Source organism: Crocuta crocuta, unplaced genomic scaffold, assembly GCF_008692635.1.
Source record: "Crocuta crocuta isolate KB4526 unplaced genomic scaffold, BGI_CrCroc_1.0 scaffold217, whole genome shotgun sequence".
In the NCBI taxonomy this organism is placed as follows: Eukaryota; Metazoa; Chordata; class Mammalia; order Carnivora; family Hyaenidae; genus Crocuta; species Crocuta crocuta.
Genome location: NW_027532208.1, coordinates 7,580,197 through 7,607,178, shown reverse-complemented (window position 1 = coordinate 7,607,178; position 26,982 = coordinate 7,580,197). Strand labels below are relative to the sequence as shown.

At 43.4% G+C, this 26,982-nt stretch overlaps 1 protein-coding gene across 1 annotated transcript in view; it reads left to right on the top strand.

The window, feature by feature from the left end:
• The window catches only part of TMEM248 (transmembrane protein 248), a 32,523-nt gene extending 8,778 nt beyond the window's left edge, over positions 1–23,745 (top strand). The window contains exons 2-7 of the mRNA XM_077777834.1: positions 10,886–11,062; positions 15,213–15,498; positions 17,043–17,193; positions 18,291–18,474; positions 19,935–20,078; positions 20,982–23,745. Of these exons, the coding sequence (XP_077633960.1) occupies positions 10,904–11,062; positions 15,213–15,498; positions 17,043–17,193; positions 18,291–18,474; positions 19,935–20,078; positions 20,982–21,002 (945 nt within the window). The 5' untranslated portion in view covers positions 10,886–10,903 and the 3' untranslated portion in view covers positions 21,003–23,745. The remainder of the gene's footprint in view (positions 1–10,885; positions 11,063–15,212; positions 15,499–17,042; positions 17,194–18,290; positions 18,475–19,934; positions 20,079–20,981) is intronic.
• Positions 23,746–26,982: the final 3,237 nt, after the last annotated feature.

The window sequence follows — 26,982 nt, the reverse complement described above, 5'->3', positions numbered from 1 at the left end:
TATTGTCCGTGTTCTCTGTTTTGGCCGTTCTAGGAAGCGTAGTGGTATTTCGTTGTTGTTTCAATTTGCATTTCCTGAGAACCTGTGATATAGGGCCTCTTCATATACTTCTTTGCCGTCTGTAGATCTTCTTTGTTGAGGTTTGTCTGTCTGTTAAGATCCTTGGCCAATTTTTAAATTGTGCGGTTACCGTTTTAAGAGTTCTTTGTTTAGTTTGGATAACAGCCCTTTATCAGATATGTCTTTTGCAATATTTTCTCCCCATCTGTGCTTGTCTTCTCATTCTCGTAACAGTATCTTTTATAGAGCAGAAATCCTTAATTTTAATGAAACCTAGTTTTTTTTTTTTAAGTTTTTATTTAAATTCTAGATAGTTAATATACAGTGTAATGTTAGCTTCAGGTGTACAATTTAGTGATTCAACACTTGCATACAACACCCGGTGCTCATCATAACAAGTCCCTTCCTTTATTCCCATCGCCTATTTTTACCCATTCTGCCACCCACCTCCCCTCTGGTTACCCTCAGTTTGTTCTTAATAATTAAGAGTCTGTTTCTTGGTTTGTCTCTTTTTCCCCTTGTTTGTTTTGCTTCTTAAATTCCACACAGGAGTGAAGTCATACGGTATTTGTCTTTCTCTGACTGACTTATTTCACTTAGCATGATAATCTAGCTCCATCCATGCTTTTACTCATGGCAAAATTTCATTATTTTTTGTGGCTGAGCGATGTTCCATTTTTTAAAAAAAGTTTACTTATTTATTTGTTTTTGAAAGAGAGAGAATGAGTGAATGAATGAATGAGCAGGGCAGGGGCGTAGAGAGAGAGAGGGAGAGACAGAATCCAAAGCAGGCTCTGCATTCTCAGCAGGGGGTCTGACACCAGGCTCAGTCCCAAGAACTGTGACATTGTGACCTAAGCCAAAATCAAGAGTAGGATGCTTAACTAACTGAGCCACCCAAGCACCCCTGAGCAGTATTCCTTGTGTGTATACATCACTTCTTTTTCCATTCATCAGTTGATGAAAACTGGCTGTTTTTATGGTTTGTCTATTGTAGGTAATGCAGCTATAAATATTCAGGTGCATGTATCCTTTTGAATCATTATTTTTGTATCATTTGAGTAAGTACCCAGTAGTGCAGTTGCTGGATCATAGGGTAGTTCTATTTTTTAACTTTTTGAGGAACCTCCATACCATTTTGCATTTCCACCAACAGTGGAGGAGGGTTCCTGTTTATCCACATCCTTGCCAAGACCTGTTGTTTCTTGTGTTTTTATTTTAGCCATTCTTAAAATACTTTGTATTAAAGTTTGTTTGCTTGTTTATTTTGAAAGAGTGTGCCCGCACATGAGTGGGAGAGGAGCAGAGAGAGAGAGGGAGAGACAGAGAATCCCACGCAGCCTCCACACTGTGAGCGCAGAGCCTGACGTGGGCCTCGAACCCATAAACAATGAGATCTTGACCTGAGCTGAAACCAAGAGTTGGATGCTTAACTGCTTGAGCCACCCAGGCATCCCCCCCTTTTTAAAAATAATTTTTAATTATGTATTTATTAAATGTTTTTTATTATGTTTATTTTTAAAATAAGTTTTAGTAAGTTTATTTGATTTTAGCCATTCTGACAGGTGTGAGGTGATATCTCAGTGTAGTTTTTATTTCCCTGATAATCAGTGATGTTGAGTGTTAATGAAATCCAGTTTATCAGTTCTTTCTTTCATGGATGATGCCTTTGGTGTCATATTAATTTAAAAAAAAATTTTTTTTTAATGTTTTATTTGTTTCTAGGAGAGAGAGACAGAGAAAGAGTGAGCAGGGGAGGGTCAGAGAGAGAGGGAGTCACAGACTGAAACAGGCTCCAGGCTCTGAGCTGGCAGTCAGCACAGAGCCCGACGTGGGGCTCGAACCCACGAACCGTGAGATCATGACCTAAGCGAAAGTCGGACGCTCAACCGACTAAGCCACCCAGGCGCCCCTGGTGTCATATTTGAAAAGCTGTCACCAAACTCAAGGTCATCTGGACTTTCTTGTATGTTATCATCTAGGAGTTTTAGAGTTTTGTATTTTACATTCAGGTCTGTGATCCATTTTGAATTCATTTTTGTGAAGAGCATAAAGTTTCTGTCTAGAGCCTTTTTTTTTTTTAAGATTTTATTTTTAAGTAATCCCTGCACACACTGTTAGGCTTGAACTCACAACCTGGAGATTGTCACATGCTCTTCTGACTGAGCCATCTGGGCTCCTCTAGATTCATTTTTTGGTGGATATTCAGTTGTTCCAGCACTGTTTGTTAAAAACATATGTTTTTGCTTCATTGTATTGCTTTTGCAAAGATCAGTTGCCTACATTTAGGTGGGTCTATTTCTGGGCTCTCTGTTTTGTTCCATTGACCAATATTCCAGGGTCTTACTACTGATGATAGCTTTATAGTCAGACTTAAAGTCAAGTAGAGTCAGTCTTCCAGTTTTCTTCTTTTCCTCTGGTATTGTCTATTTTGGTTCTTTTATCTTTCCATAGAGACTTTAGGAAAGTTTGTTGATATCTACAAAATAACTTGCTGGGATTTTTTATTGGGATTGTGTTGAATGTATGAGTCATCTTGGAAAGAACTGATGCCTTGACATACTGAGTTTTTCTGTCCACAGACGTAGAATATCTCCATTCATTTGGTTCTTTAATTTTGTTCATGAGAGTTTTGTAGTTTTCCTCATATAGGTATTGTACATATTTGTTAGATTTATACCTGTGTATTTGATTTTGGGGGGTCTAATATAAATGGTATTGTGTTTGTAATTTCAAATTCAACTTATTCTTACTGGTATATAGGAATGTAGTTGTCTTCTGTATATTGGCCTTGTGTCCTGCAGTCGTGTTATAATCACTTTCTAGATTATTTTTTTGGTTTATGTCTTAAGTCTGGATTTATATGATTCATTTAATGAACTTGCACGTTAAAAAAATTTTTTTTTACATTGATTTATTTTTGAGAGACAGAGAGACCGAGCTCAGCTGGGGGAGGGGCAGAGAGAGGGAGACAGAGAATCCCAAGCAGGCTCCAGGCTCTGAGCTGTCAGCACAGAACCTGATGCGGGGCTCGAACCCACGAACTGCGAGATCATGACCTGAGCCAAAGTCGGACACTTAACCGACTGAGCCACTCAGTCATCCCTGAATTTATGCGTTTTAAAATATAGCCTGTTTTGTGTCTGGATATTGATTATGCAGAGACAAGTAAGGTGTTGTATCTGCTGTTGAGAGGCTTACAGATTGGTTCGGAAGATAAATGTATACACACACAGTTGCAGTGAGTAGTTGTGAGAAAGTTGCAGAGTATAGCGAGGAGATATAAATGAAAGTAGTCAATTCTCCCTGAGGGGCTGGGTGTAGGGAAGGGCTGGGAAAGATTCCATAGAGAAGGTAACCCATGAGCTGAGTCTTGAAAGAGGCAAGTGAAGTAGTGGAATGTGGTTCATGAAGGTCAGGAGGACCAGTGGACTCAAAGGCTTGAAACTATAATATCGTCTCATATGTTCTGGGAATTGCAAGCAGTTAGATTGTTGAGAAGTAGACAAGACCTAGCTCATGGTGGACTGCCATTCTAAGGAGCTTGGACTTTTATCCCTTGGTCATCTGAGAGATTTAAGCAGTAACATGACCAGATTTGCATTTGGAAAAATCACTCTCATAGCATATAGAGGATGCATTATTTGATGCAGATCCAAGTGAGATTGTCAGTGATAGTTACAAGTAAAAGATGATGAAGGCTTGAACTAAAGGCAGTAGACAAGGAGTATGGAAAAGAAGAGGAAGGAAGAGATATTAAAGAAATAGAATCTTTAGCACTAAGTAATTGCTTAGATACGGTGGGGAAGGCACAAGTAGTCTAGAATGTTTTCCAGAGTTCTGTATTGAGATGGGGAATACAGGGGAAAGAGTTATAGTGGCAGGAAAGCAGATGGGTTTAGTTTTGGACATGTTGTGGTATATGTAGGTGTAGAGATAACGCACTAGATGCTTGTATATAGAGGTTTTAGGGCTGTAGAGAGCTGGTACATCTTCACGAGAAGATGGGGGAAAGTGGATGAATCTCAAATATATTTTGGAAAAAAAATCAACAAGATTAGCTAATGGATTAGATTGGTGGTAGTGGGAAGAGCATAAATATAATTTAGGTAAAGAAGGAGTATGTTGCAGGAAATTTATATTCTGAAATGCTTACATTAGAAAAGAAGAATAAAAATTCTGAGCTAAGATTCCAGCTGAAGGAGTTGGAGAAATCAAACTGAGTAAACCCAAAGAAAGCAGGAGAAACATTATAAAAACCACATATAGAAATTGCTGAAATGGAAAACAAATTATTTAGACACAGTCTATAAAACCAAATACTGGTTCTTTGAAAACATCAATGCAATACATCTGTGGTAATATTGGTTAAAAAGAGGAGAAGGCAAACACAAATCAACATTTGTAGTGGAAAAAACATAACTACAAGTAACTTAAAAATGGAACAAATCACAAAATAATACTGTGCCAGAAATACTAAAAACCAGTATCAAATGAGTAATTTCCTAGAGTAACACATCTTATCAAAACCAACTCAGTAGAAATAAAAAACCTAGACTGGCTGTCATTAAAACTCTGATGAAGCATTTAAGACAACTCAACCAGATCTAAAACCAAACAAAAACTTGGCGAATTCAGGTGGTCTTTTTGGTCAAGGTCTGTCAAGCTTCTAAGAAAGAGAAAAACCAATATCTTACATAGGTTCTAGAAAATACATGTCTAGACAGATTAAATTTTATGTTACTAGGATGATTTCATCCTACTAGTCAAGGAATGTATACAGTCAGTGTGTGATCATGGTTGATCATTTTCTTATATCACTTATGAGATACTGAAAGGTCTGAATAAAATTTAGCAAACACAAATCAGCAGTGTAGTTTTAAAAAATCATGATTGATCATATAAAGTTTATCCAAGTGGAAATATCAGTCAACATGAAAAAAATCAACATAGTTCATGTCAACAGGTTAAAAGAAAAAATTAAGTTGCAGATAAAACAGTCATTAAAATGTAACAGTTGTTTATAATCAAAGTCTCTTTGCAAACTTGAAACAGAAGAGTATTTCCTTAACCTGGTGAGAGATTTCTTTCAGAAACCTCTAACATTTACTGGATTTAATAGTGAAGCATTTCCTTTAAAGGTGGGAATGAGGCAGGGATTTCTACTATTGCTACTTCTATTTATCATGTCACTGAAGATTCTAGTTAAAGCCATAAGAAAAATAAATGAAATAGGGCCTAGAAAGGCAGAAACACTTATTAGCTTGCAGTGTGACTGTCTACATAAAACAAGAGAAGCTACAAATAGCCTAATTAGAATTTAAAAGATTTCAGCAATGTGTCTGGAATCAAGGTCAATATACCAAAGTCTTTTATTTGTATACACTTATAACAGAAAATGTAATTTTTAGAAGACCCTGTCAATAATAGTGGCATAAATTAGTATGTTTTTGAGTTAGTTTAACAAGATGCATAAGAGAAAATTTTAAAAAAGGAAAGTGGACCCAAATAAATGGAGAGAGAGATCTTGTTCATAGATTAGGGAACACAGTGTTATAAAGATGTCATTTCTTCCCCAAATTAATAGTCTTTTTGGTACAATTCCCATTTACAGCTCAACAAGATTTTTCTGGGAACTTAACAAGTGGAACCTAAAATTCATATGGCAGGGTAAAGGGCCAAGAATAGCTAAGACAGTTTTGAATAAAAGTAAAATGGTAGACTTCTTGTATTAGATAGCAAGATTTCAAACAGCATCGTACTCACTTGGGGAGATACAGACATCATGATAGAATGTGAGCAAAAGCCTAGAAACAAACCCACATACACGTGGGAGCTTGATGTATATGAGAGCTGGAATTATAAATCCGTGTTAAATCCATGTTCAATATAAAACCATGTTCAGGTAATGGGATTGGACAGTTGGCCACCTATGTAGAAAAAGATTAAACCAGAAAGAAACCTGCTAGATTCTGGAATCCCAAATCAATTCCAAGTAGATAAGAGAGACTAAAAGTCAAAAGTAGAACTATAAGACTTGTAAAGGAAAGTAATGATAAAAATCTTTTTGACATGTAAAGATCCCCAAGGGATTCTTAATATACACATAATCATAAAAGGCAAAGGTTGATAAATTTTCATACATTAAAATCAAGGACTTACAGCTGTTTAAGGAAATGCAGACCAAACCACAGCGAGATAACCACTCATGTCCGGCAGATGGCTCTAACAATAACAAGAATAGGTGAGGTTGTGGAGAAATTGTAATTCATACTACAGGTGAGAATGCAGAGCGGGACAGTTGCTTTGGAAAATATCCTGGCAGGTCTGCCAACGGTTGAACATGTGGTTACCACATGACCCAGCAGTGCCACTCATAGGGTATATAGGAAAGAACCAGCCACGAGAAGTGGAAACCTATGTCCACACGAGATGGTTACACATGTACGTTCTTAGCAGCATTATTCATAATAGATGAAAAGTAGAAACAAATGTCTATCAACTGATGAATGGATAAGCAAAATATATGAAAAAAACATTTCATACAGTGGAATATTTGGGGCAATAAAAAGAATGGAATACTGGTATATGCGACAGTGTGCTACAATGTGGATGAACCTTGACAACATCATGCTAAGTGAAAGAAGTCACCAAAGACCATGTATTATGATTCCATTTATGTAAAATGTTCAGAATAGGCAGATCGTAGAGACGAGGTTATTAGTGGTTGCCTTAGGGCTGGAAGGAATAGGAGGTTACAGCTAAAGAGGATGGGGTTTCTTTATGAGATGATGAAAATGTTTGAAAATTTATTTTAGTGATGATTGCCCAATCCTATGAATTGAATTGTATATGTTAAATGGGTGAATTGTGTGGTATGTGAACTAGATCTCAGTAAAGCTATTTAAACAAAATCAAGAACCCTTGGCACAAAAACAGACACTTAGATCAGTGGAACAGAATAGAAAGCCCAGAAATGGACCCCAAAAGTATGGCCAACTTGTCTTCTACAAAGCAGGAAAGAATATCCACTGGAATAAAGACAGTCCCTTCAGCAAATGATACTAGGAAAACTGGACAGCGACGTGCAGAAAAATGAACCTGGACCACTTTCTTACACCATACACACACACACAAAATGGATGAAAGACCTAAATGTAAGGTAGGAAGCCATCAAAATCCTCAAGAAGAAAGTAGGCAAACCTCTTTGACCTCGGCCACAGCAACTTGTTACCCAACATGTTTCCGGAGGTAAGGGAAACAAAAGCAAAAATGAACTATTGGGACCTCATCAAAATAAAAAGCTTCTGCACAGTGAAGGAAACAATCAGCAAAACTAAAAGGCAACAGGTGGAATAGAAGAAGATACTTGCAAATGACATATCAAATAAAGGGTTAGTATCCAAAACATATAAAGAACTTCTCAAACTCAACACCCAAAAAACAAATAATCCAGTGAAGAAATGGGCAAAAGACATGAAAAGACACTTCTCCAAAGAAGGCATGCAGATGGCCAACCGACACATGAAAAAAATGCTCAACATCACTCGTCATCAGGGAAATACAAATCAAAACCATGACGAGCTACCACCTCACACCTGTCAGAATAGCTAAAATTAACTCAGGCAACAACAGATGTTGGCGAGGATGCGGAGAAAGAGGATCTCTTTTGCACTGCTGGTGGGAATGCAGTCTGGCGCAACTACTCAGGAAACAGTAGGGAGGTTCCTCAGAAAATTAGAACTAGAACTACCCTGTGACCCAGAGGATACAGGTGTGCTGTTTCGAAGGGGCACGTGCATCCCAATGTTTATAGCAGCGCTGTTGACAGTAGCCAAAGTACGGAAGGAGCTCCAAATGTCCATTGATAGATGAATGGATAGGATAAAGACGTGGTATGTAAATACAATGGAGTATTACTCGGCAATCAAAAAGAATGAAATCTTGCCATTTGCAACTACGTGGATAGTACTAGAGGGTATTATTCTAAGCGAAATTAGAGAAAGACATATCATTATGACTTCACCCATATGAAGACTTTAAGATACAAAACAGATGAACATAAGGGAAGGGAAGCGAAAATAGTATAAAAACAGAGAAGGGGAGAAAACATAAGAGACTCTTAAATACGGAGAACAAACGAGTTATTGGAGGGGCTGTGGAGGGGGGATGGTGTAAACGGGTAAGGGGCATTAAGGAGCCTACTCCTGAAATCATTGTTGAACTATATGCTAGCTAACTTGGATGTAAATTAAACAATAAAATTTTTAAAAAACCAAGAACCTTTTGTATGGCAAAAATACCATGACTATATTAAAGAAAATCCACAGACTTGGAGTACACACAACATAATAAATTGAGAAAGGCTTAGTATCCAGAATATAAAATGAACTCTTGAACATTAATAAGAAATAGACAAACATCTTAACTAGTAAATGGCCAATGATTCAGGCAGTTTACATAGGAAGAACCTAACTGGCTGATAAAGAAGTGAAAAGATGCTCAGTTCAAGGGAGATGCAGTTTAAAATAATGATGAAGTGGCTTGGTCTGTTGAGCGTCTGACTTTTGATTTTGGATCCGGTCATGATTCCAGGGTTACGGGATTGAGCCCTACATCGGGCTCTGCACTGAGTTGGGACCTGCTTAGGATTCTCCCTCTCTCCGTCTGCCCCTCTCCCCCATTTGTGCTTACTCTCTCTAAAATAAAAATAAATAAAATAATGATGAGATAACATTTCACATCGATCTTGTTGGTTCAGATCCGTGAGTTTACTTGAGAATATCAAGTGTTGGTACGTGTTGGGAAAGGGATAAGCCCTATCATGGTGGAGAAAGTGCAGACTGTCACGGCTTCCTTGGAGAGCCATCTGGTGTGACCAAGTCAGGTTGCACATGGACCTGCACTGTGACCTACTTGTGTCAGAGCCACTCTTGTGCCTGCCGCGGGGCCCTGCCAAGGGAACCCGGGAAGAACCTCACAGGGCTCCTCAGTCCAGCAAAACCCAACCACAGTTGCATATTACACAGCAGGTAAGTTCAGTAACTAGATCTGCATAGATGAACAGATAAATCTCCTAAACTGAATGTTGAGTGAAAAAAGCGGAAGGATATATAGTCAGTATATCATTTTCTGCAAGTGTTTGTATGTGATATCAGTAATTGTATCTGATTAGGTATATACATGTGAAAGCACACAGAACATACACAGTTGTGGCCTTTGGGGAGAGCACAAAGGATATTATTTTCCATCTCAAAGGATTCTCTGAGGGCGAATGGATCCACAGCCTGGCTTATTGCAAGTGGTTACTGTTCTTAATGGGTGTGGATGCATCTTTTTCTCTTTTAAATTTAATAGCTGTCACGGATTTTTATATTTTATATTTATATTTTATTTTTAGTTGTTTGTGTTGTAGTCTGTTCATGTATATAATTGCTCATGACATGTCAGTTCCTGATGTAGGGGCCAGGGACCAGGGCCATCGCAGTGAACAATACTGGCAAAATTTCTGTTGTCATGAAGCTCAGAAACCAGGGACGAGTGACAACAAACAAGTAGAAAATTAATGGTACTCTTGACTGGCACTTAACAGTGTGAAGGAACTAACGCAGGGTATTGAGTGGGGGCTGAGGGTGGTCAGGGAGGGCTGACTGTTGAGTGGAAACCTGCATTTTAAGAACAAGCATTGGAAATTTGGGGGAAACACCTTCATAAAGGACATGTTCAAAAATTCCAGAAAGAATAAAATACTTCAGAATATATTTGGCAAACAAAGTGTAAATGTGTACTTTGAAAACTATAAAACTTATTGGAATAAATTAGAGAAGACCCAAGATGGGAAGGTTCATAGACTGGAAGGCAGTGCTGTTAAGATGGCAGTATCCCCCAAACCGATCTACAGATTCAGCGCAATCTCTGTCCGAGTCCCCACTGACTTCCTTGCAGAAAGTGACAAGGTGATCCTGAACAGTAGCAAGGCCAGTGTGGCAAGAGCCCGGTGAGGGAGCAGGGGAAGTGGTGCGGCTTCTGGATCACGAAACCCTGTGGGCCATCGTGGAGCTCTCACCGATATCCTCTTAGGTCCAGTGGGAAGCCTTGGGAGGGCTTTAAGCAGGGGAGTGGTACAATTAAATACATGCCTCTCTGTGCCAGTCACTGGGATGGACGTGCGTATGGCAGCGAACAGGACAGAATGTTGAACAAATAGAAGTCAGACTTTCAATGGTAGGAAATGAGAACATCCTCAGTTTCTTGTATGTGTGGGCATCTGTTGGTGTCCTATTAGTGGAAATAGCAAGTGCTATTATAATAGTGCTTATGGAAAAATAAGTGTTCATTATAGAATAATTAGAAGATTCAGATGGAAAGAGAAAGGCCTATCTCTCAATATCTTACCACTTTGACATAATGACAGTTCACATTTAGTGTTTTTGCCTTCTTGGCTTTGGAGTGGATTTATGATTAAACATTTCTCAAGTTCAGTAGTGAGTGACTTCCCAACACTTTCTTTTATAGCTTTTCTTTTCTTTTCTTTTCATAAGTTTATTTGCTTTGAGAGAGAGAAAGAGAACGTGCACACGGGGAAGGGACAGGAGGGTGGTGGGGAGAGAGAACCCCAAGCGAGCTCTATGCTGTTAGCTAGGCCGGGCTGGAACCCACAAACCGTGAGATCTTGACCTGAGCTGAAATCAAGAGTCGGACGTTTAACCCATTGAGCTAGTGAGGCGCCCCTCACCCACCAACACCATTAAAGGAAACATCAGTGGGGATCCTAGGGTTTCTTTGGGTGAGTCAGTTCCTGAGTCTTCTGATTAATCCCTTTCAGGTGGAGCTGATCAGAATAATGTTCAGCATCAACCCCCTGGAGAACCTGAAGCTGTACATCAGCAGCCGGCCTCCCCTTGTGGTCTTTATGATCAGTGTCAGCGCCATGGCAATAGCCTTCCTGACCTTGGGCTACTTCTTCAAAATCAAGGAGATTAAGTCACCGGAGATGGCAGAGGTATCGTATGTTCTACATTCTCCTGTCAGGCTGGCCTGACCTTCCACAGTGGGAGAACACCCTTGCACCCCCCCATACACCTTTCTTTGGTGGGGACTTTTTTAATCCAGTGCGAAAGAGCAACATTTATTCCGAGTCTTTTGTCTTCCCTGTGACTCACTTTGTTAGAAGGTATGTAGGTAGATAACTATTGATTGCAGCAGTAAAACATGTATTTTGGAAAGTATATTTGTAAAAATGTTTGTCAGAAAGACCAAGAACTAAGATATTTGCTATTATTAAATAAATAATTTAAATTTATCTTAAATTGGCTAATTGTTATTTTTAAAAACTGTAAATATTTGTTGTTTTGAAGCCACATGTCATCGAGTTTTATTAGCTGTACTGATAGCTTTGTCACTGCTGTAGAAGGAATATTAAAGAAATAAGATCACTGGATCTTATTCCCACATTTATTTGTCTTTTTTTTAAGTAAGCAGAACTTCAGTTATCTGCAAACTTGCCTTCTAGATTTTATGTTGTGGTCAGTTTAAATACATTATTAGGGGATTGCTCTTTAATCCTTAATCCAGGCATACAATAGTTTGAACTTCACAATACAGATCTTAAAAGGTATATTTTTGCGAATACAAAGAAAACTATACAGAATTAACAATTCTTACTTAATAGAGGTGAATGATAATGTGCCTATTAATAAATGTATTTTGTACATTAGAAATAATGCTCAGTTAATTACATGGTGAGTTTACTGGTGGATAAAATTTCTTTGAGGGCAGATGAGTTCCTGTCTTTGTAGATTCTTGGAGTGCCTTCTCTCATCCTTTTTCTGTTTGGGCGTGTTCCTAGGTGGGAGCAGGAGCGGGGCTGGGGGTTGAGATTGCAGTGTTGCCACGTTGTGCGTGCCTCGTGACTAAGAGGAGGCTTCTCCCCAGTGTACTGGGGGTCAGGGTTTTTTCTGCGCTCTGGTATTCTAGATCGTAGAATATCTTGGCAGGAAGGGCCACCTTCACAAGTGAACTCTCTCACAGTTTAGGTGACTGGTTTTAGCTATTTCTACCATGAAACCCTTTCAAAAAGTTTCTGGCCAAGAAGACACCTGCTGGCTGGCTCACTTTTCCCTCTCTTCTAACACTGCCTGAATCTTTAAAGGTTGTGCAAATAGGCTGCACCCACATTAGGGCTGAAAATGAATATTCTAGTCATAATCAGGGCTCCGCAGCATCCCGGCATTACTTTTCCTCAGAGCCTAAGGCCATGTTGAACATTCAGCCAAGCTAAGTGATTAAGAGGTAGCCTGGATAATTAGTCCTTAATAATCAAAATGGGGCCTGACATTGGCTTTGTCCAGCTGTTAAAATGGACTTAAGCTCTGCAAGAAACCAGTGCCAAGATGCTGCAGAACTTGGGTTGTGATTAACTTAGTGCTTTTATTTTCAAATGAGGATCTGAGGAATATGGGAAACGTTTGGGGCTATGAATCAAAAAAACTTAATCCAGATTGTGCCTTCAACTGTGGGATTGGAGAGTCCTTAAAGTTGCTCTTGGCCTTAGTTCTCGCCTGTCTGGTGTATGAAGGGATGAGATGAGAATGTTCATTTTCAGCCCTAATGTGTTTGAGTGGTCGGCTAAGTTTGTAGGTTTGGGGAGAATGGAATTTGATACATCGAGTTGCAGCCTTACTAAATGCTGATCGGCTGGTGCTGTAACGGTAGACTCACTTGACTGCTCGAGGAGTGCTCAGATGGCTTTTTATTTTCTAACGCAGCAAGGAAAAGGTTTTTTGAAGAGGTAGCCTGATGAGGGGATGGGAGAGAAAGCCTCAGATCCACCTCCCTGAAGGAGAGTCAGGGATATCAAGTGGCTTTTTTTTTTTTAATTTATTTATTTCTGAGAGAGAGAGAGCATGAGCAGGGGAGGGTCAGAGAGAGAGGGAGACAGAATCCGAAGCAGGCTCCAGGCTCTGAGCTTGCTGTCAGCACAGAGCCCGACGTGGGGCTTGAACCCACAAACCATGAGATCATGACCTGAGCCGAAGCTGGCCGCCCAACCGACTGAACCACCCAGGCGCCCCTCAAGTGGCATTTTAGATCAGTGCTAGTGTTAGAGTAATTAGAAGTGGAAGTTTGTCTTCACATTGGGCAACTTTTTGTGAACTAATGTTGCTTGGACAACGAAGTCCTATATGACAGCCTAGGGTAGCTCGTTGTCGCTGTTTCAGCCTGAGTTCATCTTTGCATTTCTGTGAAAATTAAAATGGAACCAAGTCGGTACTTTACTAGGTTGGTTTCAGTTTAATCAAAACACAATCAGCTGTATGTGTTTTTAAAATTGCTTATGATTTAAGTCATCAATACAGATAGTAGGAGAAGCCTGAAAACATCATTTTTCCTCCTTTTTGAAATTGTTCCTGTTTTAAGGTAGTCCTGTTCCAAAGTCCATGACAAGGGGGGGATGAATATTGGTGCTGACTGCACTTTTGCATTCTACAGAGAGGAAGCAAAATGTATAGAATTGACCTTTTGAGGAATTATTTTAAGGCAGCCTTATTTATTTAGATCATCATTACACCCAACGTGGGGCTCAAACTCACAACCCCTAGATCAAGAGTCACATGCCTTTCCCTCCAACTGAGCCAGCCAAGCACCCCACGGCTGCCTACTTTTTTTTTTTTCAAATAGTTTATTGTCAGATTAGTTTCCACATAACACTCAGTGCTCATCCCCACAAGTGCCCTCCTCCATGCCCATCCCTCCTCCCCCCCACATCCATCAGTCCTCAGTTTTTGTCAGCATTCAAGAGTCTCTCATGGTTTGCTTCTCTCCCTTTCCCCCACCATTTCCCCCCTTCTTCTCCCCCTTGTTCCTCCGTCAAGTTCCTCCTAATCCTCCTATACGTGCAAACATATGATATTTGTCCTTCTCTGCCTGACTTATTTCGCTCAGCATAACACCCTCAAGGTCCATCCATGTTGCTACACATGGCCAGATTTCATTCTTTCTCATTGCCATGTAGTATTCCATGGTATAGATAAACCACATCTTCTTGATCCATTTGTCCGTTGATGGACACTTAGGCTCTTTCCATGTTTTGGCTATTGTTGAGAGTGCTGCTATGAACATTGGGGTACATGTGCTCCTTTGCATCAGCATTTCTGTATCCCTTGGGTAAATTCCTAGCAGTGCTATTGCTGGGTCATAGGGGAGTTCTATTGTTAGTTTCCTGAGGAACCTCCACACTGTTTTCCAGAGGGGCTGTACCAGTTTACATTCCCACCAACAGTGTAGGAGGGTGCCCGTTTCTCCACATCCTCGCCAGCATCTAGAGTTCTCTGATTTGCTCATTTTAGCCACTCTGACTGGCGTGAGGTGGTATCTCAGTGTGGTTTTGATTTGTATTTCCCTGATGAGGAGGGATGCTGAGCATCGTTTCATGTGTCTGTTGGCCATCTGGATGTCCTCTTTGGAGAAGTGTCTGTTCATATCTTCTGCCCATTTCTTCACTGGGTTGTTTGTTTTTCGGGCGTGTAGTTTGGGGAGTTCCTTGTAGATTCTGGATATTAACCCTTTATCCAAGGCTGCCTAATTTTTAAAGAATAATCATGGGGCGCCTCGCTGGCTTGGTTGGTGGAGCGGGTGACTCTTGAGCTTGGCGTTGTGAGCTCAAGCCCCGCATTGAGTGTAGAGATTACTTAAAAATAAAGTCTTAAGAAAAAGATAATGGATCTTAACTGCTAAGTAAATTTGGATCAATGCTTTTAATTTTTACTACTTTTGTTTAAGCTTTCTCTTCAGGTTTGGTTCTGAAGCTAGTTCATTTTCTGTATGTATAATGTGCTATTTTGGTTTGTTTTTTACACATTTTCTTGAATAAGTTCGTTTAATCTCCTGGTTTATTTACCATCTCATGCCAGTGAAGAGTTCATACTTAGCTTGTGAATGTGAGAGTGATTTGGAAAACTGCACCGTTACCCCAACACCAGAGGCTGATGGCTGTACTGTCAGTGCTATTTTAAATGATTGACTCAGAAATGTCATTGCCCTGCGGCCCTGTGACCCCCACCGTGGGAGTCGTCGGGTCATGGCCGGACGGTGCGGTGGCAGCACTTTCAGACTTGCTCACCCTTACTTCCCTGTGTTTCATTTTACTGCAGGATTGGAACACGTTTCTGCTGCGGTTTAACGATTTGGACTTGTGTGTATCTGAGAATGAAACGTTAAAGCACCTCACAAATGACACCACGGCTCCGGAGAGCACAGTGACCAGTGGGCAGGCCAGAGCGGCCACCCAGTCCCCTCAGGCCCTGGAGGATTCGGGTCCAGTTAACATCTCAGTTGCGATCACCCTAACCCTGGACCCGCTGAAGCCCTTTGGAGGGTACTCTCGCAACATCACCCATCTGTACTCGACCATTTTAGGGCATCAGATTGGACTTTCAGGTATGTGAGTGCAGCCGTTTTCCTTCCAGGTTTTCCTAGGCAATAGTTCTCCGAAGACTGAGTGTTAGCAGTATGTGGTTTTGCTCATCAGACTCTATTTTTGCATGTCTCCCCTTGTGTTGAGTTTGAACTAAATAAAGTCAAGAAGGAACTATTTCTACTACGTCTTCGCTTAAAGTGCTTGGTATGTAGTAGGCTCTCAATAAAAGCAGCGGAGAAGCAACTTTAAGGCCTAGTCTGGCTTTAATGTTTACAAGCACAAATTTTTATTCAAGTTTCTCACTTGGCGTTTTCAGTACATACTATAAATATTTTTATTAGTCTATAAATTTTTGAATGCCTACATTAGCTCAGCCCTGTCCTAGCTGCTGGAAAGAAGCAGAAGAAGCCCAAGATTTGATCTTGTCCAGTTGGAATTTTAGGATTATGGAAGAGTCCAAAATAAGATGAGTTAATATTCATCAAACACTTAAAATAGTTCCTGGTGCAAAGGAAATGCTACAGGAAGTGTGTGATAGTAATACTGAAAATGAACACCTAGGGGCGTCTGGGTGGCTCAGTCAGTTTAGCATCCGATTCTTGCTTTTAGCTCAGGTCATGATCTCAGTTGTGAGATCAAGCCCCAAATTGGGCTTTGCGCTGGACGTGGAGCCTACTTACCATTCTCTCTCTCTTCCTCTGCTGCTCTCCCGCTTGCGCACCGTCTCTCTCAAAAAATAAAAAAAATAAATAAACATCTATAGAACATTGAGCGCTGTCCTTTGACCAATAGCGCCCTCTGACCATGACAGACTCTTAAGTGATTCAGGAGAATGTTGAGGAAGTAGTGGAAGCTGAAATAATTAGAAAAGGCTTCGTACCAGAGGCCTGGACCTTAGAAGAAGACTCTTTGGTTCTTTGTTACCAAGAGCCTCTTAAAGTCCTTAGGGAACTTACAGTGCCCGGCAGCCTCCTGTTGACTTTTATAGGTGGGAGCTGCTCCCTTGGGAATGAGGTAAGGGTGACTTCTGGGCATCAAGTGGACCTAGAACACCTTTATTTTTGTTTAAGCTTCTTTAGCCCTTACCACTTCCCTGCCCTCTGATCCTCAGCCTGTTCCTCTGTGAAAGGGGAACAGCAGTACTCCTTTGGTCACATCATGGGCTGGTGGCACATTTTACATGAACACCTACAAAAGCAATTTGAAAATGGTACAAGTGCTGGTCAGGTGCTAAAACAGCGGTGATAATAGCTCACCCAGCCCCCAGCTTTCCAACTCGGTCACTGGGGGCCCTTGCCTGGCATCTCCAGACCCTGGCAAACAGTGGCCCCTCTCCGTTTGCCAAGCCATGGCTCTTCCAGGTGAGCAGGACTCAGAGTCTGGCCCAGATCTCTTGTTCCTGAAATCCCACAAAGGCAGATGTGTTTCTTCTGTGGGCTGATAGGTAGACAAATTCCTGGGTGGGTTTGAGTCCAGAATTCATTGAAGTCCCAGAATATAATAAATATATGAGTTCTTCCCTTTGTTTACCAAACACCCCCCACCCCTGATTTCTCTTTCCTAGGCAGGGAAGCCCACGAGGAGATAAACATTACCTTTACCCTGCCTGCAGCCTGGAGTTCTGACGACTGCGCCCTTCACGGTCACTGTGAGCAGGTGGTGTTCACAGCCTGCATGACCCTCACGGCCAACCCAGGCGTGTTCCCCGTCACCGTGTAAGTGGCTTCCTGAGCCCGGTGGGGGCGTGTCACGAGCTCCATGTACCAGAGCATGACTGGGGCGCTTCCAGCAGCAGACTCTCAGGATGGCTTCCAGTAAATTACTCTGTAGGACTGTCACAGCCAGACGTGGCTAAAGGATTATTTAAGTTGACTTTGGAATCTTAAAGGTAGAACTTCTGCATAGAAGTATCAGCGAGCGAGCGGGTGCTTCTGCAGGTGGTAAACACATCTGGTTGTCGTTACCTGTTCTGAGGCTGCGTTTCCTGTTGGTAGAAGCAGGTCCCAGAAACGAGGAGTAGGAGCTGATTTTGTGACCAGAGTGACATAATCAAGCTTCCTGAAAGATGAAGTTTTGATCTCCATTATTCAGAAGGAGTTAGATTTTAAATCGAGAGCATAAATGAATCTTATTTTCTATACAATAGTTTCTGTTGCTGGAATTTCTACTATGTATTTTTTGTGTGTCTGTCAGTGTTACCACTTGGTCTTTTTAGGGGTTTTTTGGCTCCTTTCTCTATGAATGAGATAGTGATCTGTATATACATAAAACACATAGAACGTAGCCAGCTTAAAAGAATTCTCTGATGAACCCTTTTTAAATAAGAATAGCTACCCTGTGATTTATCTGTTTGAGACATTTGGAGGTTTGTAGGACAAGAACAGGTAAGTTAAACATTTGCTATTGGCTATGTATAACCAGTTATATAAAATATAATGAAAAAGCTTGTGTATAAGACTTCCAGTTGTGACTAGGAATTTAGATAATTTTAGGAAATGGGCTTAAAAGGCGCAAATGTCTCTTTGGCTACATCATATGCAGGAGAACCGTGTTCATTGACCTGTGAGGGCAGAAGTCTTAACCACCAGACTCCTAAGTGTTGTATGCCTCTTTCTTATTCCGTATGTGTTTAATAATTTTTTTAAAAACTCTGTGAACTAAAAACGTAATGTTATTTTCTTAACTGTACGTCCCTTATTTCTTCCTTCCACACGTGTGGCTCTACTCAGTGTTGTGCCAGGGATGGGGGGGGGAGGCCCAAGTAAAGGTCTCAAGCCACTGACCACGCGCCTTTCCCTCTCTTCCCCTGCAGACAGCCACCGCACTGCACTCCCGACACGTATAGCAACGCCACGCTCTGGTACAAGATCTTCACCACTGCCAGAGATGCCAACACAAAATATGCTCAAGATTACAATCCTTTCTGGTGTTACAAGGGGGCCATTGGAAAAGTTTATCATGCTTTAAATCCCAAGCTTACAGTTATTGTTCCGGACGTAAGTGAGAAAAATCGTGTGTGTGTGTGTGTGTGTGTGTGTGTGTGTTCGTGTTCATTCTGGAGGTAAATGAGAAAAATCGTGTGTGTGTGTGTGCGCGCGCGCATGCGCGTGCAGCTGTATCTGGGAACTATTCATGTGGACCCTCTTTACCTCGGTGGGGTAGCTTAGCTCATGCCAGTCTAGACTTCCAGCTGGGTTGGGAGACTAGGAGGGGTAGTGGAGACTCGGGAAAATATGCCCCTTTGGTTAACAAACTCTGCATCTGTTCATTCTCTGCTCTGCTCGCAGCAGTTAATCGTTGAGCAGCTGTTGTGTGCCTGACTCATGAGGGTGATGAGAGAGATGCTTGTACCGTCTGCTCAGTCACACCGGCACCCAGAGATTATTTGGTTAGTGTCAGTTTAAGCAAAATCCGTATACATTTAGAATTCGGAAGGGTAGAAGTAAATCGGAGGAGCTGAGTCTTTGGCTAGACCTGGAGAGCTGGAGTGGATTTTACTTAATGAGGAGGAAGACCAGTGGAGCTGGACCAGTGGATGGAAGGCTCATTTAGCTTCCTGCTTAGACTTGAACCTGGTTTTTGCAGACTGCATGGATTATTGTAAATGCCTGGACTTTTCTTCTGGTCAGTATATGTCAGGTGGATTTCTTTTCTTTTTGCCTGGTCCTTTTTCTCTTTGGTCTCATTTTATTAGGTTGTGGAAGTCGGTGGGCTGGGGCCCTGCAAGGAGTCACCAGTGGAGATCAGGCTGGATGCTGGACAGAGGCCAGGTTCCAGAAAGACGTTTGTGCCTCGCTGGGGGGACACTGCAGGGTCTTTGTGAAGCAGTGTGTTAGGAAGACTGGTCTGCCCACCTGATGATGTGTTTATGGGATGGAGCCCACGGCTTGATGTTTCAGGGCCTGGGGATGTATGAGGGAAAAGGGAGGCCTGCATGGCTGGGACGGGGCAGCTGGCAGGCCTGGCGACTGACGACATGTGGGAGGTCAGAGAGGAGTGAATCCGGGACTTGGAAAGTGGGAGAAAGACAAAGGCATGAAGCTGCCCAAGGGGAGAAGCCTTCTTGGTGGGGGAGTAACAAGGAATTAGGAACACAGGCTTGGGTTGTCAGCCATGTGACCTGAGGGCAGTCAGAGGACGTAAGAGAAGGATCTGGATTAAAGCCTCTGGTCTCTGGGACCTCTGGGGGTGGGGGGAGGATGGGGACAGGGCATTCTTGGGCAGTACGGGAGTGCAGAAGCCAGGGCGGGGGGCTGCCTTCGGAAGGGGTGGGAGGTCCCAGGAACACCAGCTTTACTTAGCTCCAGCTTTAATAGTTCAGAAGAGAAACCTCGTTCCAGTTTGAGAATTAAAGTTGGGGCAAGTCAGGACGTTATGAATCCTGTTTCCAGAAACCCAGCATTGAAATCTTCCAGTAACTCAGTGCACATGTTTCTGGTTTATTCTCTTCATTTAGGATGACCGGTCATTAATAAATTTGCATCTCATGCACACCAGTTACTTCCTCTTCGTGATGGTGATAACGATGTTTTGCTATGCGGTTATCAAAGGCAGACCCAGCAAATTGCGTCAGAGCAATCCTGACTTTTGTCCTGAGAAGGTGAGCAGTGGGTGGGGTCTGGCCCAGCATTTGGCTGAAGATCCCTGCACACAGGAAGTCCCCACTTAGTCCCTGGGCCATTTATTTCGAGTGGCACCCTTCTTCCAGAGGAATTAGTTCCTGTCTTTTTTTTTTTCTTTTTAATTTAATTTAATTTTTTTTCATTCTTTTTATTTTATTATTTTTTTTTCCTTACAAATAGTTTATTGTCAAGTTGGTTTCCATATAACACCCAGTGCTCATCCCCACAAGTGCCCTCCTCCATGCCCATCTCCCCCCTCCCCCCATTTTTTTTTAAATTTTAAAAAATTAGTTTAGTTTTTGAGACACACAGACTGGAAGTAGGGGAGGAGTGCAGAGAAAGGGGGACACAGGACCTGAAGCTGACTCCAGGCTCCAAGCTGTCAACACAGACCCCGACGCGGGGCTCGAACCCACTAGGTCCGGTCTTTTTATCAGAAGTAGTCTATTCTCAGCATAAATCATGGTTTTGGATTTTCAGCCATATACCCAAGCCTTGAGCTGCTGAAAGGTATTGACTAGGAATTGTTCTCAGAGTCCCCCTGGGGAGCAGCCAACCCTGAAGGACTGTTGTCCCTCTGTCTCTATCAGCTTCAGAAATCCTCTCCTAGAATGCTGATCAGGGTTTCAAAACCGTTAACTCGATCTCAGCATGGTGGTTCCACTTGATCGGTTGCTTCCTGCAGAGACTTTGAGATTTCTCTTCATTCCCTGCCAAGTGAGAGTTTTTCTTAGGGATTTAGTAATTTCCCCGCCTGATCGATGCATTCCGTATGGCTCCCTGGTGTTTGGTTGGGGACCCGGACTCAGTAAGGGTGCTGGGGGCGCTGAGTTACCTGGGCTTTGCCGTGTGACTGGACTGTTCCTCCTGCTCTTTTCTAGGTGGCTTTGGCTGATGCCTAATCCCACAACTGCCTGTTTTCTAAGAGAGACTGAGAGAACCATAATCATTGCCTGCTGAACCCAGCCTGGGCCTGGACACTCTGTGAATATATTCTCTTGCAATGTTGGGTTATTCCAGCCAAAGACATTTCAAGTGCCTGTAACTGATTTGTATATATTTATAAAAATCTATTCAGAAATTGGTCCAATGATGCACGTGCTTCGCACTGGGGGCAGCAGGAACCCTTCAGCCTCACCTGTGGACTCGGGATGGTTCTGCGCGGCGCCAGGGGAGCGCGGTCGCACCACTGCAGAGCAGACCTTGCGTCTTTGCCGAGGTCGCAGGGGCATTTCGTTGCCAGTGGGGTTGAGGTTTGCTTTGGTTCTTGTTTCAGCCCGATATGTACAGAATGTTCCGAACAGTCTGCACCTCCGATATGATACTGCATTTCCAAAGCCACCAATCCATTTTGTGGATTTTACGTGTCTGTGGCTTAATAATCATGGTAACAACAATAATACCTTTTTCTCCATTTTGCTTGCAAGGAAACATGCCTATCTTCCTTAGTCTTCTGTTTTGTTTTGTTTTTTTCTTGGAAGAAAAAGTAAAATAGTCACATTTTAATACTACTCTAGTTAGGACAGACTTGTGCTTTTATCTTGAGTAAAGAGTTAAATATTTAAAAATCCCCCACATGGTAAAGATCTAAGTTTCATTTTCCACATGGATGCTGAGGAACCTGGTCTTGATTGAGTTGAGTGGGCACAGCATGTTTGACTGTCTTTTTCTTCTCTGTTGCCCCTTCCCTCTGTAAAGTTGAAGCAGCGTCCTCACTCAAAAGAGCTTAAAAATTAAGTAAATGGCTCGAGAGTAGAAATTAGCTGTTCTATTTTCTGGAGTGCAGCTGGCAGTATAGAAAGAGAAACAGATGATTCGGTCTAATAGTTGTAAAAGAGCTTCTGGTCTTCTTTGAAGAGGGAGTGGATTTTGTTTTCTTCCTTTTACTTTTTGCATATGTTTTTATGCAGTGAACGTATCTCCAGAAGGAAAATGGCAGCTCGGAGATCAGTACATGGAAACAATGCCTGTGAAATCTGAGGAAAGGAATTCTGATTTGCCACATAACCTGGAAAAAAACCCAAAGCATTTTTCTTTCTTGTGGCATTTTGATGATCTAGATCCTTTATCCCTTTTTCTTCTCCATCTTCGTGTTTAAAAAAAATTGCGTTACGTTTTCTAGTCCTTTGTTGTTTCGTGTATTCTTAACTGTTTTTCCCTAATAGCTCTTTGCCTTAATAAGTCCTTGTCATTACTGACTTCTGTGTTCTCCTGAGCAGTGTTATGTAGCAGAAGGGCAATTAAAACCTTAGACGTGACTGTCAGCACTTTTCCCCCTGAACTTCAGGTTTGTAATCTGTTCCCAGTTAGAATTAGTCCTGCAGTCTGAAATAATTGGCCTAGAACATTTGATCCCGGGAATTCTTGAATGGAAGACAATAGTGGACTCTTATTGAAGATTGTTAAAATAATCACTATAGTAACTTAATATGTTAATATCCCTTTTTCCCCCCTTTTAGTACATTTCAAGCATAGTGATTGTACTTGTCTATTCAGTTGGGTTTTTTTTGTTTTTGTTTTTGTTTTTGTTTTTTTTTTTATGAGTTGCTTACATGATGCATGGCTAACCTGGTCCTTTAGTTTTCTCTTTAGAGACTTTGAGACTTTCATGAGACAAGAGTGAGAAAGAGCCATTTGGCTTGGCCTTTAGAAACATCCGTATCATTAAGACCAACAGATTTTAGGTTAAGCTGCTACTGAAATAATAAAATCTCCATGAAGTAGAGTTACAGGGATAGATTTATAACTGGCAGAGTAACACAAATGGAGAAAGACAGGTGGAAAAGCTCGGTTTCACTGGTTTATTCAGTCCAGCTTGTTGCTAATATTAATTACGCTTGTTTTAATTATAGAGAATGGCTGGAATCTCGAACCAGGGGAGGAAGGACTCTGTTAGGCATGAGGGAAGGAAGTGCCAAAAATGCCTGGACAATATGACTTGTCATGAGGCCAGGACAAACACTTAAAATGCAGCATTCGCTCTAGCGGGAAATCCTCAAAGAGCTTCTGGAAACCCAGAGTCAGTCAGGCGTATAAAGGGAAGCGGGGAAGAGGAGAGGCCATGGGCCTGGTGATGAGGCCTAGGTGCTGGAGAGACTTTCATGAAATCTCAGGAAGTCCAGAGTCCTGGTACCATCTGGGCCCTTGCAGACAAGGCCCAGTCCTCCGCCGCATCTTGCTGGGGGCCCCCAGGACTAGCGGAGCGTCCCACACAGGGCCCACGGCCGCTCCGAGTGACCCTGCACGGGAGCATGGCGCGTCCTCAGGCACCTTGGACTGGAGGTCCAATAAAAGGTTAGCAACTTACTATTAAATGGTTGTTTCAGATCATATTGATCTCTTTCCTTTTTCCTTTTGTGCTTTCACTGTATGACTTGAATCAGTTTTGATTCTATTTGTAAGTTTTTCTCGTCACTAGGAGCCTGCCGTTTCGGTTGCGTTTTCTTTGGCAGTCTGTAGGGATTCGGTATCCTGGTTCCCAACCCTCCTGCAGGCGCTGCGGGCTTACGAGGGCCGGCGGACCCCCTCCCTTCCCTTGCTGCATGGTGGTCAGTAGCTGATCTGTTACGGCATTCACCCCCACGTTCATTTTCTGTGTTTGAAATATGTGCATATGTGCTTTCCAGAATAAAACATCTGAGTTTATTTGCCGTGTCTCTGTTCTCCTCCCATCTGCTGGATGTTGTCCAAGGGAAGAACATACGTGAGGAGTTAACTGGGGGTGTTTCGCGAGCTCTTCTCTCCACGTGTTGCCCGCCGTCAGGGTGCGGGGTGGGCCGCGTCCCTACCAGGCTGGCCTCGGCGAGCACACGGGCCTTCTCCCTGAGAGGACAGAACCTCTGCGGGCCGCGGACCCAACCCAAATCCTGCCCAGAGGTAAGTAAACTGGGGAATAGAGACTGCTGCAGAGCGCGTGAGTCGGCAGGGGGTGTGAGGACGCCCTTCTCAGTGACATACGTCCTTCGCGTGCCCTTGGCCCGAGTCACCGCCAGAAGCAGACGCCAGCCACTCCGCCTTCTCTGTCACAGAGCTCCCGCACGTGCCACATGGCCCTGTGCCAGGACGGCGCGTCCCCTACAGTTATTTGTGGAGCTACTTGTCAAGGGAGGTGGTGTTCGCTACCGTGAATTCTTCCCTTCCCCGATGGCCGGAGGCTCTGCGGACCTTCCCTGCCTTCCCGGCAGGCGCCGGGGTCAGGCCAGTGTCGAGGCACTCGGGGGCCCAGGACCGTGTTTAACGGGACGCCTCAACAGGTCCGTTTGTTTCTACCTCTTCGCCTCTCCTGCCTCCTCCTCTCTCCTGGGCGGCACTTGGTGCCCCTCACTGCTCTCCCCCTGCGCTCTTAGATGGCGTGACCTGCTTCATGACGGCACACGTGAACAAGAGCCCTTGGTCAGTAAGAGCTCCCATCTTCTGTCCACTCCGTGTAAAATCTCACGTGCGCCGAGTCCTCGAATCCGGTTACTGCTTCATTCCCTGGCGGGCACCCTGCGCCTGAAGCTGCTCAGACTCTCAGAGCAGCAAGGAGCACAAAAAAGATCAGAAAGGACGTGTAGACCAGAGGAGCGGTGTGGAGTGCGGTCAAGGTCTTCGTGAACTTGCTCAAGCTTCTCTCTCCATCTGAGAGAACCCTTTTCTTCTTCTTCTTCTTCTTAACCTCCGAAGACCCCAGACTCGTACATGCTAGTTGTTGCTATCACGGGTGAACTAGGGTGGTTTGACCACCGTGAGAATAGATACGCGTGTGTGTGCTGTGTCCCCGGGGGGCAAAGGGGATCGACTCTTGTTGCTCACTCAGTAACAATCTTTCCGGGGTTCCCCTAAGTGCCCTCACTCTTCCGGGAGCTACATGGACAAAATACTTGTCTCTTTGGCACTTCCATCCAGTTGGGGAGACAGTTCACGAAAAAACGTAATCTACTGGCAGATAGTGATGAGATCAAGAAGGTTGCAGGGCAGAGGAGAATGGCCGTGCTACTTCGGGGGGCCCCAGATGGCATCTTGGAATAGCTATGGTTTAAATGCACCCAGAAACGGGGGCGGAGGGCTGGCGTTGGATGCAGAGGGCGGAGCTACGACCCTGGGGCTGAGGAGCTGTGCTCCAGGGACCCCGGCTCCCTACCACGTGGAGAATGGGGGTCCGGCCGGGATTTGTCCTCCTCCTGAGGGTCCGCCCGGGCTGCTGCTCCGGTGGCCCCGCAGGGCTGGTGTGCCAGAGGCCACGCAGGGAGATGCCGCAGCCCTGTCTGGTCCAGGAACTGAAGTCCAGGGCGGCAGCAATGAGCCTGGGCTCTTGACTCCCACATGCCCTGCAGCTTTGGCCGAATGACTTAACCTCTCTGTGCCCCAGTTTCCTCATCCGTGAAATAAGGATGATGGCACTTGAGTGCAGTGAGGATTCAGCAAGTTAATGCCAAGTGATTATTTTTTTTTATTTAATTTTTTTTTTTAGTGACTATTCAGTTTTTGAGACAGAGTGAGACAGCATGAGCAGGGAAGGGGCAGAGAGAGAGAGAGACAGAATCTGAAGCAGGCACCAGGCTCTGAGTTGTCAGCACCTAGCCTGACCTGGGGCTTGAACCCATGGATCGTGACCTGAGTGAAGTCGGATGCCCAACCAACCGAGCCACCCAGGCCCCCCAATGCCAGGTGCTTAGAACGGTGTCTGGCACTCTGTGAATGTGTGATCTAACAAAGTGGGGAGGGGAGGAGTGCAAAAGTTGGGCTGGCGGTCACCTCTGGCTACCTGCGGGTAGAGGAGAACCTGGGCCGTGGGGCTGCCTGTGCCCTGGCTTCTCCTCACTCCTCAAGGATGAGAACGCATGCCCGGAAGGAAGTTACGTAACTGAAACAAACATCATGAAGTGATCATTGCTCCCAATGCGAATGACACATACCGATATTTTTAAATTTTAGTTTCTTCAATTTAAAAACTGAGCTTGCCCACTAAATTGATTACACGGCCAACTAATGGAAAGCAGACTGCGGTTTCAAAGCCACCGACCCTGGATAATTTATGAGAGCCCTCACAGCTGAGAGATTTCAGGGCCTGAACTCCAGGATTCCAGCTCTCCATTCGTTTTGTCATTTTGAGAAAGCTTTCCAAGCTCTCTGGCTCTCAGAATTTGGGAGCCTGACATCTTAAAATCACATGGACTTCATTTTAAAGATGAAGTAGCTGTTAATCTTTAAAAAAAATAATAGAAAAGAATAACAAAGACACACAGAAAGGGTTAGGGAAGGTACTTTGAGTTAAAGCCCCGTGTGCGTTTCAGACACGATTCCTCTGCCCTTTTATCTCTAGCCTGGCCCCTGGGTCACACCCTGAGTCAGGAAGACTGTCCGTCTTTCATCCCTGTCCTTTGCCGAATCTGGCTGTCTGCCCTGCACCACATCCATGCCCGTGTGGCTGCTTCACATGCCTCGTCCGTATAGAAGTCGGGGAATCTTCCGGTCCTTGGCACATGGGTTCCCACTCGGCCCACACGATGAACACTGCAGCAGTCTGCCAGCTGGAAGGGGACCCCTCCCTGTCCCTCTGGTCCAGGGTGCCCGTTCCAGGCTCTGCCTGGCTGCTTTCCTACTCTAGCACCACCCGGGGAGCCTCTGGTGCTGGGGCAGCTGCAGGCCACCCACGGGCACACAAGAGCGGAATCAAGGTCACGCATAGGGCATCAGGGACCCCTTGGCTTTCTCTAGTGCCTTGAGCTCAACCTCATCAGGCCTAAGCTTTTCATTTTATAAATTATACTATCCTGAAAAGAGATAATATCATTTACCAACATGTAATTAAAAAAAAATACAAGACTGGGCGCCTGGGTTGCTCAGCTGGGTGAGCGTCTAACTCTGGGTTTTGGCTGAGGTCATGATTTCGTGGTTTTG